The sequence below is a fragment of the Odontesthes bonariensis genome, chromosome 19, assembly GCF_027942865.1.
Source record: "Odontesthes bonariensis isolate fOdoBon6 chromosome 19, fOdoBon6.hap1, whole genome shotgun sequence".
Lineage (NCBI taxonomy): Eukaryota > Metazoa > Chordata > Actinopteri > Atheriniformes > Atherinopsidae > Odontesthes > Odontesthes bonariensis.
The window spans coordinates 21,227,595-21,243,149 of record NC_134524.1 but is presented as its reverse complement, the minus strand read 5'-3'; the positions used below and the strand labels follow the sequence as shown (position 1 = coordinate 21,243,149).

Below are 15,555 nucleotides of genomic sequence, written 5' to 3'. Positions count from 1 at the left end.
AAACAACTTAAAGAGGAGTTTTCTCATTTTGTGAGACACTCTTAGGGATGTTTTGTCTCTTTTTTTGGTAGATCTGTATCTCTTGGTCCTTTTGAATGTTTTTGTGTCACCATTCGTTTAATTTGGGTTATTTTGAATCTCTTCATGGTTGATTCGTGCCACATTTTTCTCCCTTTGTGTCTCATTTGTGTTGTTTTCACACGTTTTTGAGGTAGTTTTGTAATACATGTGTCTCATTTGGGTTGTTTTACATCTCTTTTTGTTGTAGTTTTCATTGTAAATGCCAGTTTTTAATTGCAGTTTATGTCTCAAAGGTTGTTTTCGTTTGTCAGATTAGTTGTTTTACATCAGTTTGGGATCATTCTGCATCCTCTTTTTTTTCTTTTGCCATTTTCTTGATCTGTGGTCTTTTAACATTTATTCATTTAGAGTAGGCTACATCTTATCTGTTTTCTGGACATATCACATCCCTTCGATTAAGGACCCCTGTCTCTTCGGGGGCCCTTGAGCCTGTGAACTGTACTGCAGTGTGTCAAGGCCAAACCACGGCCCCGAAACTGACGCTGAACTCAGTATATACTACAAATGCTAAAAATCACAACGTGAATCCTCACAATGCGACAGATTTGTGCACGGAAAGGCGTTGTTCGGTGCTGTTGGTGTACAAACTACAATTCCCAGCCACAATTGCGACGGTTCTTTGACTGCGCATGCGCAGGATGAGCTGCGGGGCAGTGAGTTTGCAGCTTGTAGTTTTACTATATATATATGCCACAGACTGTGTATATATATATACATACGTGTGTGTGTGCGTGTGCATTATCCGCTATGAACGTCCTGTAGTCACATAAAGACTTTTTTTTTCACATGTTCCTCTAAATAATTAACAGCATTTATAAAGAATAAAATAAAAAAATGACCAGATTCCTTGTTTGAAGGCGTTGTAGTTAAGAAAGTGTGTTTTCCGTGCTCCGCCATCGCTCTGAGATCGCTTCGCGTTGCGCCTTTGCGCGCTCCTTTACGGTAGTGGTACTGATGCGGGATGAGTCAGGCTATATGATGCTGCTGCTACTGCTGCCATTTCATCAGCGGCGAAACCCTCCAAACACTCAGCAAACACAGAACTGATACCGCGGGGTCCCCCCCCTCTGACACCCTGACTCCTTGCCCCCCACATTCACCCGCGCTGTCGACAGAGAGAGCGGACGCTCGCTTTATTCGTGGCTCCGCGAGGAAAAGCGCAAGATCCGCTTGTTGTTGCACCTGCTCCTGGAAGCGCCTTTTCCTCTCCGGCTCTCCATCGGGCCCGACGCGAATAGGGAGATCAGCTCTTGGCTCTAGGGCCTACTGTAGCTGCACCAGCCTGTGTCATCGAGTTTCGAGACGAGCGTCGAGCTCACGGGGGCTTTTTGTGTGCTGCTTTTCGCCCACATAGCTGCGCCCCGAGCATCGATCCAGCCAGAACCGCCGGTGCCATGGAGCCTTCATCAGCCTGGTCCTGAGCAGCGCGAGAAGAGCAACAACTCCGGCCTAAAGCGGACCCCACTCCTGCTACAAGTAGGCTATTTTCCCCATAACCTCTAATGGTAGAATGTCTCAGTTTAAGGCCTTTTCTCTTCTTTTTTTTTAGCCTAAAAGGTGTTTTTATTTCATCCCGGCCATTATGAGACCCCTGAAAACAATGTGTTCTGTGTGTATTTTGCTTGCAAGAAAAATAACCACCCGAAGGAATGTGGATTAGCCCAAAAATAATCTGGTGCCAAGAAACGGTGGATTTGCACCCCACAGTGTCCCGAGCAGCTCGTTGTAATATGCACATGAAATCCCCTCAGACGGCCAAAGGAAAACAGGAAGACGCAACCCCAGCACGAGCTGTATTCGTGTTTTTTGATCACGCCAGTATTCGGACACGTGAGGCGCGTTGTGTCGTGGACGTGGTGGACCCCCTAAAACTGCCCATCCGGGTCTATTCACCGGGGATTCGGTCGCTTATGTTTGCATACCGACTGAGCTACGCAACCGGAGTCCACAGAGGCGCGCAAGGGGTGATGGGAGGCTGCATGTGTCTGGCTCTCTGCTCGCCTGATGGCCCTGTCCCCAATAGACAGGGTTTAATATGAGGAGCAGCAGGCCATAACAATCACCTAGATTAAAACATTTAACGTGCCATCTCACTCGATTTAAGACTAAAATATCGTCCTTTCATCACCACTTTTTTTTTTTTATTCTGAGTCTCTATGGAAATGTTGAATAATTAAACGCTGAGCTAACCAAGCTTAGCCTGTGCATCTTTCTCCTGACACACAGTAAGGACCACAAAGTGTTGTTAGCATCTGGAATTAGGGTCAGATTGCCAATCCTGCCAAGTGCCAGAGAGATTTGCTCTCACGGTTGACTGAAAAACGGAAATTTGACAGAACAGTTTCTGAGGGAGCTGCAGCCAACAGCCCGCCCGAGTGAGGGTTTACAATACCCCAGATAGGCTACATTTTCTGTCAAATGTTTGTAGAAAGTGCCATTTTCACTACTCTATACTGTTTATGATGGATCTACCGCAATGATGTATAAGTTCATCAGTAATTATCAGTAATCAAAGCATATATATATATAAATATATCTTTTTAAATGATAAAGCAGAAGCTGATGCCACTCAAAACTCTCACCTCTTTCAAATCTAAGGCTTAGATATCAAGATAGAACGTTAGATAAACTGTTTTGTCTTAAGATGAGGTAAATGCAGCTTGGATGAGCAACAGCACGTGACATATTACTTCACATATTACAGTGAGATTGATTATTTATAAGTGGGAAACATTAAAGACAGCTCCAAATCTGTCCAGGAGTGGAAAGTTCACCCGAAGGTCAGACTGTGCAACGCTCAGAGAAACTGCAAACAAAACCCCAAAAGAGCTACATCTCAGACTCTGCCGGCCACAGTTAGCATGTTAAATCAAATCAAATTTATTTGTATAGCACATTTCATGTACAAACAATTCAAAGTGCTTTACATAAAATAAATGCATTGCAGCAGGGAGTGGAAGAAGCATTAAAAATACATAAAAGATGATAAAGAGAAACAAATAAAACAATTTAAATGAATTTAAAAACAAGAAACAGTCCAGATAAATTAAAAGATAGCGTGCAGATTTCATGCATAGACACATGAGAACAGAAATGTTTTTAACCTGGATTTAAAAATGTCTACATTTGGTGAAAGTTTAATCTCCACTGGCAGTGCTGCTTCTCCATGTTTAGTCTGGACTGTGGACTGGACCAGCTGACCTGAGTCCTTGGATCTAAGAGCTCTGCTGGGTTTATATTCTCTGAACATATCACAGATGTATTTTGGGCCTAAACCGTTCTGGGATTTGTAAACCATCAGCAGGCTTTTAAAATCTATTCTGTGACTGACTGGAAGCCAGTGTAAAGATTTTAAAACTGGTGTGATGTGTTCAGATCTCTTAGTCTGGGTTAAAACTCTAGCAGCAGCGTTCTGGATGAGCTGCAGATGTTTAATGCTCTTTTTGGGAAGTCCAGTTAAAAGAGCATTACAGTAATGGAGTCTACTGGAGATGAATGCATGGATGAGTTTCTCCTGGTCTTTTTGGGAGAATTTTTGGGTTAAATGTTAAAGGTCATGGCTTGTGTGGAAGGGTTGCAGGAGAAAGCCTCTTCTGTCTTGTGAAGTTAAATCCAAGCAGACAACAAGACTTCTGGAACAACTTCCTTTGAACACATAAGACCAAAGTGGAGATGTTTGGTCATAATGCACAGCAGCATGTTTGGAGAAAACCAAACACAGCATATCAGCACAAACGCTTCACACCAACTGTCAAGCACGGTGGTGGAAGGCTGATGATTTGGGCTTGTTCTCCGGCCACAGGATCTGGACACCATGCAGTCGTTGAGTTAACCAGAAGTCGTCTGTATTCCAAAGTATTCTTGTTAAATGTGACCCGAACTAAAACTGGATCGAATCGCGTAACAGGACAATGATCCCAAACACAGCAGCGCATCTCCTATGAAATGTCTGAAAAAGGAAAGAAACAACATTAAGAGAGCTTTGAACTGACAAATACCTGCAAGCCTCGATGAACTGAAGCTACGCTGCAGAGTGGGCTAAAATTCTCCAGCATTAATGCCGGGTTGATCGTGTCATACAGAGAAAGATTTGCTCAGGTTATGTTCCTTAAAGATGGTTCTACAAACTGTTGAATCATACAGTACACATAGTTCTTCACACACCGGCTCTGCATTTTGGCCTAGTTTTTGTTCACTAGATAATGACACAGGCTGTGTTCGAAACTGCATAAGTGCATACTGCATACTCATCGATCAGACAGTATGCAGAGTGTTTACCCACAATGCATTTCTCTCCTGCCCAAGCCGAAATCAGCCGGCCTGAAGCTGATTTCACGTAAGCTCTAAACTCTGTAAACTTTAGCAACATTTGAAACATTTTCAGACGAGAAAGTAGTTGTTTAGATCCCCAACGTGTTGAAAACCTGACAAAATACCGGCTGTTTACAATTTTGTCCCGACAAATTCGGCGCTCCTAAAGCTAGCCTCAGTGAGCAATGCACTTCTGGTTATTTTCACAAAATAAAATACCCATTGCCTTTTATCATAGGGAAAGCCATTACGATACAATTGGTGCTTTTGTTTTGAAAACAGGAAGTGAACCTACCCTCGTTGTAGCTAGCTTGAAACTGCCGTTTTGACAGGAAATGACGATCGGCGACGTCACGTTACGTTGCATCTTGGGTAGTTTGAGTACGAGTAGTAACCTCATGATGCATACCCAACATTTCGGCGAATCTAGTATGCATCCAGGAACTTCTCGCTTACTCAAACTCGCTTACTAACTCAAAAAGTTAGTATGAGTAGTAGGAGTAGTAGAAGAAGTAGGAGAAGTATGCGGTTTCGAACACAGCCACAGTGTAATATGTCATATGCTTTTGGTTTGTCCTTTCCGGGCTACTATAGCAACATGGTAGAACCTGTAGCATCTTTGGATATAGATACCTTGTTTTAAGATAAAAAACACGACAATTCTCATTTTCATGTGACTCTAGGTCATTGAAAACAGGGTGATAGATGTGACGTTGCACTTTAACTATTAGACCTCCGTCTCTACAGACCACATTCAAGTGAACGATAGCAGCAAAACACTGACATAAACATAGAAAACTGTTACTGTACTCCAAAGTCCGGTTTCATTATTTGGAGGGTTTTACCTTCAGATGCCAAAGCCTCGTGTAATAAAAGAAAAGGAGCAATAGGCCACAGCCAATAATCCAAAAAGCAGCCTTTTGTGTAGAAAAAAAATCAGATAAAGCCATCCAGTGACGAGAAAAGCACAAGACGATTTTCTAATACCTCGTGGTTTTAATTAAATCACACAATGAATACAATGAAGGACCGTGATGACAGTCAAAAGGTTAATATATTTCAATTGAATCAAGTCAGTCCAAGAACATGTGTTGTTTTGCTGTTTGTTGTTGGCTGTGACTTTTAGGCTGCAGCAAAGTCCACACTATTGCAGAAAGGCTGTTTTTTGGAATTAGGGATTAGTATGGGGGGGGGGGGGGGGGGGCGGCAACAACAGAGGAGCTATAAAGTTATTATTGAGTGCTGACTTACAATCTCCATAAATTCTGTTGGAAAATATCCGTAGCGACGTTCTTGTTGGCAGGTTTTTTTTTTTATAAACAACAGTGCAAATATAATTAACTGTCACCTCAGTTTTATGCCACTTTATATTCATTCAGCACAACATCTCAGTACTAAGTTTTCTCCCTTCAAATATAGCATATAGAAATCTTATTTGACTGCGTAGCAACATTTTAACATGAAAATGCCAGATCAGTTCATGCTCTGTTATTGAAGCTGTTACCTACTGTTAAAACCTTGACAGACACATGATGGATCGGTAATGATGTGTTCGTATATAATAATGGATATAACCGATAATCTAATACCCAGAGATGGGGACTCGAGTCACTGTGACTTGGACTCAAATCGACTCGAGTTGCTGTTTTGATGACTTGTGACTTGACTTGACAAAAAATAAAAGACTTGAGACTCGACTCGGACTTGGAAGTTAAATACAATTACTTATATCTTGTCTTTTCACTTTATTAAGATCAGATTCTGCAGGTAAAATTGCAATAATAAGGTGACTTGACTTGACTTGACTTGCCCAAGAAAAAATTACTTGAGACTTGAAAGCTAAGACTTGAGACTTACTTGAGACTTGCACATGTGTGACTTGGTCCCATCTCTGCTAATTTCTGAGATAACTGATGTGTGACACTGACGGGATTACTGTGGATTACTTCTAAAAAAAATTGGGAAATAAAAGCTCAAACAACTGCGAGTTCTGTCCTCCAGAAATTGAGACCCCTTTGGCTCATACACTGCGGAGCTGAAGGGGCGATATCAGAGAATACAGATGGCCACGACATTAGCTTCTGACATTAAATGGACTCTCGTCTGCCGGGTACCCCATACAGAGTCCATGTAACAACTGACTGAGTTTGTGTGCGAATAGCGCGGGGGATTGCCTGGAGAACTTACAGCAAACAAGCGTGTGTGCCGACAGCATTTCTATTATGCAACTGGCACGAAACCAGAAGCAGATAAACATCACAGGATTAAGAGGAAGGTTCATGTACACACAGATGTCAGATATGATATCAGCAGTGGCATTTGAGAATGTTTGTTTATAAAGGCCGAAGCCTAACCTGGATCATCGGATGGTTAGTTACATAAAATTAATCTGAGAAGTCAGAGCTGGAAAAAAAAAAGAGAGCGTTTTCAACTGCCTACAGCAGATGAGACGCTAGCTCCTCATAAGTAGGCTACTTCACACAACTCTACTCAAAAAAGAAAAAGAAGTTCTTAAAAGAACATTTTAAGTTAAGTCACGGGGCTCAAACTTTGGTCTCCTGGCTTAAAGGTCCGATGATTTATACGCTGGCCGTTTTCTTAAACAGCCTTGGCCTAAAGCGACGCATGAGCCGTCCTCATTCATTTTCCATCCTCATTCATTTTCCATGCCGGTTTTCTCAGGGCGGGCCAACGTCCATGCGCACTCACATTGTCGATTTAAAGTCATAAATGAACCTAACATGCGTGTTTTTGGGCTGTGGAAGGAAACCAGAGTGACAACCAAGATTGGACATTCCAACCAGGTACCATTGGGCGAAGGTGCTACCAATCACACCACCCTAACCCGTATAAGTCACCCTCAACCTTTATGTGGAGTGGTGGAGCCCAGAGTTCAAACTAGACACGGTGAAGCAGCTTTTAGCTGTTATGCTGCACACAACTGGAACAAACTACCAGCAGAACTGAAATCAGACCCAACTGTAAGCACTTTTAAATCCAGGTTAAAAACATTTCTCTTTCGGTGTGCGTATGGTTGAGTTTATATCTTTCTTTTTCCCCTCTTCTTTGATTGCTTTTAACTGTGTTTTTAATTTTTATTCTATTTTTTTTCTCTTTAAATTGCTGCTTTATGCTGTTCTTTTAAATGCCTTGTCTTTATGTAAAGCACATTGAGTTGCCTGTGGTATGAAATGCGCTGTATAAATAAAGATACCTTGCCTTGCCTTGCCTTGCCTTGCCTTGCATATACATGTGTATAGTGATAATTAGTCGTAGTAGTAGTAGTACTGGACAAGGGTATAAAAAAGAGCAAATAATAGCAATTTAAAAAAAAAACTATGAAGAACTAAAATCAGGGGGAAATAATCATCTGTTCTGATGAAAGAGTTTGTTTCATGTTTAATTTTTGTTGCTTTTCTTCCATTGTGACTGTATCACATCACGCCTTGGGCCTTTAGTTGTAACCAGTTTTTCATTGGGATTTTTTTCCATGTCGGAGAAACTATTTCTCAACTTCCTTATTGCTAAGGTGAGTTCTGTTATTCCCATTTAAGACCTTGTCTGAATCATAAACACCTTGCAGTTACAGCGTGTCAGATCATAAAAAGGGGCTACAGTACACAGGAAACCAGATAATGTGAATCTCTTCAAAGCTCACAGTTTCTTTTCAGTGTCATAGCACCAATAACGGTCACACTCGACAGAATGGAGACCGGGCAGCAGGGTGACACTCACGGCGTCACTCAGCCATGCTTGAGCCAAACCGAAGTAAAACCTGCTAATGATTTAATTGGGATACTCCAACGGTGCTAATTCCTCTCTCTCTCGCTCTCTCTCTCTCTCCCTCTCTCGCTCTCTATCATACGTGCTCGTGCTGACGCACGCGCTTCTCCAGCGCTCGCCCGGCAGCAGACCAACAGACGCGCGAGAGGACCAAACATAAAAGGCAAAGCCAAGTCATGGAGGCGATATGGCTGTATCAGTTCCGGCTAATCGTCATCGGGGACTCCACGGTGGGCAAGTCGTGTCTGATCCGGCGGTTCACGGAGGGCCGCTTCGCCCAAGTGTCCGACCCCACCGTGGGCGTGGACTTCTTCTCCCGGCTGGTGGAGATCGAGCCGGGCAAGAGGATCAAGCTGCAGATCTGGGACACCGCGGGTCAGGAGCGCTTCAGGTGAGGAGACGCAGCCAGGTGTGTGCGTGCGTGTGTGTGTGTGTGTGTGCGTGTGTGTGTGTCCCTAAAAAAAAAGATGTGTGGAGCCCTGCGGTTGTGTTTTTCTTTAAAATCATCTTAGGGAGACAACAAGTCTGTTGGAGGTTTTACAAGCTGCTGAATAAATAAAAAACAGTTTTGTGTGTGTGTGTGCAATCTTAATATGAAAAGTAAATAACAGTCGATGAGGAATAGGTAGAATTGAATTGAGGCTTCAACATTTCTCTCTGAATGATTGAATACAGAGATGACATGCATAATAGATGTATTTCAGATAAAACACATACGGTGTAATACCTCAATGAGACCCGTACGTACACAGCTGTGTACGCATGCAGTTTTAACCGTGAAACTACAGACCTTCTTATGCATCTGGATCCATGAGTGGACTATTCAGCCATCCATCCATCAGGCTTGCACAGTAGGATTTGTCACGTTATAAGCTTCTAAAAAGGCCTTTTTTTTCGTTGGAATTGATACAGAATGAAAAAGTGAGTAGAAAACACGAGCGGCTGTGTCACTCACAGCGGAGGAACTCAAACCTCAGCAGAGGAAGATTCACAGAAAATATTTTTCCTGGGAAAAACAGTAGAGCCGCTGCGACTTAGCATCACATGTCCCCAGCAGGGAGGAGAATGAGGAACTTGTGGTTTATCGCTTTGAATGGATTTATCTAGAAACTGAAACAACCATCCAGCATGAAAGTGTCTTTTTTTTTTTTTTCATATGTATAGTAAGAAATCCGACCGCCTCTTTTTTCAGAACTGCAGACATTTCCTTCACAGAGGAGGCTGTAACAGACCTCGGACCTCTTTGGAAAGTTAAACTGGCTCCTAAGCTGCGTTTGCACATGCACTGGAGTCCTGAGAATGGAGTAAAGAAAAAAAAAAAAGCTGAATGGAGCAGCTGAACTTTTCAGCCATGTGGCTTTTGGGTGATGTTAGATCCAAACCAACAGACATTCCGTCAGTACTATGACAACACGTTGCTAAAACTCTATTTTCACTTCCTGCTTTCCGGTTGGCCACAACATGACTCAGTTAAGGTGAGAGAGCAGTCGTGGTTAGGGATAAAAATATTTTACATTTTTACACAATGCTGCTTACAATGTAAATTCAGCTTTATTTTAAAGCTTTCACACTTCCTGGTTGGCTTTATAAAATAACATCACATGGGTAGGGGTAGAAAATTTCCATGGTTCGGACCAAAATCCATCTTTTTTTAGGAATACGACCATCATGGGGCCATTTTTTATCTTTCGTGTACAGTTGCTCCCACGACCACTTGAGATGGCATACTCTCTGCATGCAATTAAAGGCCCCATTTTCCCGCTTAAAAACACACACACACACACATAGAGCGGCACACAATTTGATAGAGCTGATATTTAAAAGATTAACCTTGTACAAACAGAGAAAACAACAAGATAGGTTGTTTCTAAAGTTAATATGTTTATTAGGGCTGGGCAACGATTAAAATTTTTAGTCTAATTAATCACATGATTTCCCTGATTAATCATGATTAATCGCATTTGTAAGCAAAATCCAAAAATATATTCAAAAGTAGTGTGTAGCTTTTAGCATTTCAAGCCTCATCAGAAAATGTGCTACACGTACGTTTATCCATACGTCCAAAACGAAGCAGTAGATTCTGTAGATAGTTGTAGCAGTGATTGTAATGGCGCTTTTCCACTAGCTCTGCACGGCTCGGCACGGCACGGCTCGGTTTGGTTGTGTTTCCATTACAACAGAGTATACTTCGTGCCTCCTCGACGTGGGCGGGGTCGTCGTAACACGGCTGCGCGACCAGAACAACAACAACAACATACAGGAGGATAGCATGGAGGACATCGAGGCGCTCGTGTTGCTGCTCACCCTGTGGCTTTTTGTCGCACAGAAGGCAAGAGAAGAGAGCCAGAGAAGACTCCTGGCCGCCAGACAAAACAGCGTTGAAAAGTAACAACACTCATCGGCCAATCAGTGGAAGGCAGTCGGCTGACGTCACGTTTTAGTAACGCTTCGGCTCGCTTGGAACCAGGGCTGAGGTGATACGGAAAATCTACCCGGTTGCAGGTACTGCGTGCTAGTGGAAACACGCAATAGCGCGCCGAGCCGAAGCGAGCTAGTGGAAAAGCGCCATAAGATTCCTTCACCTGTGTTAACATTTGTGGCTAAGTGAGCAGCAGTAAGACGCGGGAAGTGGACGTCACGACGGAGCGATGATGCATGGAGACACATTGATGTGCTGACGAATCGAAGCTTCTGGAAGAAACTTGGTATAAGATCAAAGTGGGACATCCATCTCACCCCGTCTTTTTCACTATTCATTGAAAATCGTGAGATGGCAGCACACGTGTTGGCTGTTCTTTTATGGAGGGGTGGGTGACACATGACACAAGAATATGGAAAGGTGTAAGCACGAACCCTGTGTATCAAATCTAACCCCGAGCATTCGCATCTAACTCTAAACCTGAAGTGCTCTCGAGTGACATGTAGAGTCTCTCAGTTCTAAAGTAGAGAATTGAAAGGACCGGATTGAGCGGATCGTTTTTTCTGTTCCGTGACTATCTCACGTTTTGCCGTCAAGCTGGGTTGTCGAGACGTGAGCCGTTTCCTCATGCAGACAAAGGGAAGGGATAGAGTGAAGCATTGGTACAGGCCATGGCACAGCTTACGACGCGGCTATCCTACATTATGCCATGAAATCAGGTTGTTGTATACGTTGTCTTGTTTGATGGAAAGCGAAATGTGCTGGTTTGAGTCATGAAAATGGGATTCGATGTGAAATTTTAATATGGAAGGAAGAAAGCCCTGAAATGTTTAAAACCGGTCTTTACAAACAGCAAAACTCTGTGTGTTGTATGTTAAAATAGCACAATTTCATGCTAACGCGTTAGCCTGCTGTTATTCTGGTATGTTATTTCTGACGTTTTCCTCCCATTTCCACCCCATTTTTCCCAGTATATCATCTTCTTGTTCTCATCTTTTTTTTGTCTTTTTTAAAATCTTGGTTTATTTTTATTAATCTATGTAAAAATGAACTCTCTTGTTGTCATACTCAGTCTGAAATTTCATTGGAATTGCTCTATCGCCGTCTGTTCCTTTATCCGTTTGATTCATTGATGGACTGCAGTAAGAATAGTCGCCTCCCAGAACACAACTTGTAACACACAGTGGGTAGGATATGGCCATAGGAAAGCGTGCCTCATAGGTTAGAATACATCCCTGCACATTCACGCACAATTTGACTCGTCATCGTGACAGAAGGGGACGGATCTCACCTGCCAGCAGGACGAGTGTTTTCATGGTAACAAGCAGGAAGAAGACACGTCAAAGCTTTTTAAGCCCAAATGCAAAAACCGCACGATGCTATTTTGAGTTTAAAAGAGAGAAAATTATTTTTTTTAAATCTGTAATTGAGTATTTTTTTCTCCTATTCATTTCACACGGAGCAGCCCTTCATCTCTTCTCTGTATGCTTCTAAGTTTATGCTTCAAATCAGATGGAATACCTCACGAATGAGCTTCTTACATGACTGAGGCAAGAGCTGGTGCGAGACAAGTAAGGTCATTTAGAAAATAATCAAGAATGAGAGTGATGAGCGGCTGATCCGCATCCGTCTCATAATCCGTCTTATTATGCACAAGCTGCGTTTATATTTTGTTGTTGTCTGTAATGAGTCGCTTTTTGTGTCAGTTTCGTTGTGCAACAGGTTAATACAACAGAAAAATATTGCATTCGCTCATTTCTGTTCAAACTCTCAACAAAGTAACAAATACCAAACAAAGATTCTTCCTACGGCTGAGAAGCATCCGTGGATTCAAATTGTACTTTTCTGTAATATCTGAGCTCTGGTGCTCAGCGACAGCGACGTGTTTCCTTATTATGCAGAACATGGGCACCGTACAATGATTAGAGCTGAACCTTTAAACTGTCTTGCGACCTGAAGTTCAATTTTTTGGCCACCAACAAAGTGGTTAATAAATCAGATCTGCAAAAACTTTTTTTTTTTAACTATAATGCTCAGCTTGCTTAGAAAATGATGGGACTTTAGGACAGAAACTAAATTCAATAAGGATGGTGAAATTGTTGGTTTTTCCTTTTTTTTTTTTGCAGGATTTGATAAACCCTGCTTCCATAGTGTTGCCTTAATAATATTCTAATTGAAATTTGTTACAGTTTGTCACAAGTGTGTCTCCTCATCTCTGCTGTGGTATTGATTTAGAGCCACAAACTAGTTTAAAATTCAAAATAATCCTCTAATAGGTCCTGTAAGGTTAACTTAGATATCCTCTCTTCACTGCCTCCCCAACAGTGATGCAGATCTATTAGTCATTGTTGTTTCATCTGTGTGGTCCTGCTGCCATAAATATGCCTGTATATATCAGGAATGTGTGTGTCAGATCAAATGAATCATTCAAAAGGTAGAACTTTTTTTTTACCATCTGTTATCCTCTCTTACCGTCTTCTTTCCACTGAAGAGTCTTCCCCTCTTAGTCTGTCATAACACTTGTCTGTATACAACTCTACCTCAAGCCCATAATTGTCCTTCTCCTTATATTCATGCTCAACTCATGTCTCTGAGGATTCTGTGGGAAGGTCCACAAGATCCATCGTGGGGGGGTGGTCTGGTATATGTTTGTGTGCATGAAAAGAGCCAAATCTAACAACATTTCTTCTCCCAGTCAGGCTACAGTGATGAAGCAGTTACGTAACACCATGATTCTCGCTGCCCCTCGGGCTCAGCTTACACCACATCCTAATGGCTGATATTGATATGATATGAAAGGTTTCACTGTATGTACAGTTATTAAGTGAATGAACTCCTCTGCTTCTCCATCTGACACGACACTTTGTCCTTTTACAGTATTTTACTTTCCAAAACCAAAACCAAAGGGCGAAAATGCGCAGCTTGACCTGATCAACGTCTTTCTCAGCGCCGTAAGAGCTAAGCCACAAACGTTAGCATGTCCTGCTAACTAGTTCAGCCAACCAAAATGAAGTCCAGGACTCACTTTGCTTGCTCACAACTTTTTAAAACTTTTACTTCTGACGGCCGGAAAGCTATTGTCCATCCAAAGCAACAAAGAAAAGACAACAGGGCGTTGTTTTGGTGCAAGCCGTTAACTTGAAGGAAACAGGGATTAGGCAAACTATTTATTCTTTTATACTTCTTTGTGGCACTAAGAGACTTAAATGTATTTTACGTCCTGTGCAGGTCCATTACCAGGGCTTACTACCGTAACTCTGTGGGTGGGCTCCTTCTCTTTGACATCACCAACCGCCGCTCCTTCCAGAATGTCCACGACTGGCTGGAGGAGGCTCGCAGCCACGTCCAGCCACACAGCATTGTCTTCCTATTGGTGGGCCACAAGTGCGACCTGGAGGCACAGCGCCAGGTGTGTACAGCACAGGAGTGGCCAAAAAAATGTTAAAACCACAAATTTGACAAAAAGTCCTTTTCTGGGGGAACATGGTCTCTTTTGAACACTGCCAAAGTCTCCCGTTTTTTTAAAAATAACCTTTTGCGCAGCGCGCATTTGGCTCAAAGGTGAGTTGTCATTGTTTTTTTGAAAAACAGCAAGCAGAGAGAAAGCAAAAATATCACAATTAGGAATAATACATGACAGGGCGACAGTACAAACTGCTCTGCACGGCAGTGTGTACTGCTGTTATTCTAGCAGGATTTTCACCAAACAAAACTGCTCACTTCTATCATTTGATGTAGTACTGGAAGGCTCATATATCAGCTACTTTATTGCCATATCAAATTCTGGAGTGATGCTATTCAGTTCAGTGAGCAGTCTCCCTTCTTTTCAGTGCAAGCAAAATGTAGACGTTTCTTCGCAACTGAGGAGACATGTGATTTGCCATTATAAATGTTTCTTTGCAGGCAATGCATAGCGAATAGCGCACGATTGGTTCGACATAGTTGACGTTCATGTAGACACAATCAATCTTGCAGGTGACCCGGCAAGAAGCGGAGAAGCTGGCGGGGGCGTACGGGATGCGCTACATCGAGACATCTGCCCGCGACGCCATCAACGTAGAGCATGCCTTCACCGAGCTGACCAGAGACATCTTCGCCTTGGTGCGGTCTGGCGACATCACCATCCAGGAGGGCTGGGAGGGCGTGAAGAGCGGCTTTGTGCCCAACGTGGTTCATTCGTCAGAGGAGGTGACCAAGAGTGACCGCCGCTGTCTTTGCTGATCTGGGAAGGGTTTTGGACGATGGGACTGGAGGTTTTAAGGGGAGTGAAGGTTCGGGTGGGGGGGGGGGGGGGGGGGGCAGACAGACTGAGGTGTCGGCTGATTGAAACTGTTGGTCACCCTCTGTAGATCTTCCTTCAAACTGGATGCATAATGGGATGTTTGAGGATTTTCTGTGAAAACGCTGGTACGTGGTGTCGAAAGGCACCTCGAACATGAGTGAATGGCTCCGAAGTTTCTTTCCACTTCTGTAGACGTTTTATTTCTCAGAAGGGAGGGCTCGCGGATGCTCATTCGAGGGCACCTAGGATTGAATTGAACTTGAACTTTGTTTTGACTTCTTATCTGTAAAGCTCTCCCTGAAAGTTTTGCAAAGGCCTTAGAAAGAGGATCCATTTTCGGTTCTTTATCAAAACTTGACAAGTCTCTTATTTTGCCTTTCTTTTTTTTCATCATCACTCCTCCCATTAACTGCCTCTCAATATGCAATGACATGATCACATAAGGGAAGATGGTTTTTTTTGTTGCATTTTTATTCATATACTTATATTCAGCACGCTTGAATTAAACCCTGCTTGATAAAGTTGTGTCTCTCTTGTGCTGATATCTCGCTCCACATTCCAAAAGTCAATGGAGGAGTCCTGGAGGTCCTACATATAATGAGGGAAGAACTGTCAACTCTCTGGACCTGTGAATTTGTTTGCTATTTTCTCTTTGGAGAAATTCCGGCCTCCAGTGTGC

General features: G+C 42.8%; 1 protein-coding gene across 1 annotated transcript; it reads left to right on the top strand.

Moving 5' to 3' along the window:
* Positions 1-1,037: 1,037 nt before the first annotated feature.
* On the top strand, positions 1,038-14,871 carry rab39bb (RAB39B, member RAS oncogene family b). The gene is made up of 4 exons (XM_075451218.1): positions 1,038-1,557; positions 8,288-8,566; positions 13,823-14,003; positions 14,570-14,871. Exons 2-4 carry the CDS (start codon positions 8,352-8,354, stop codon positions 14,813-14,815), a joined length of 642 nt encoding a protein of 213 aa, XP_075307333.1. The 5' UTR covers positions 1,038-1,557; positions 8,288-8,351; the 3' UTR covers positions 14,816-14,871.
* Positions 14,872-15,555: the final 684 nt, after the last annotated feature.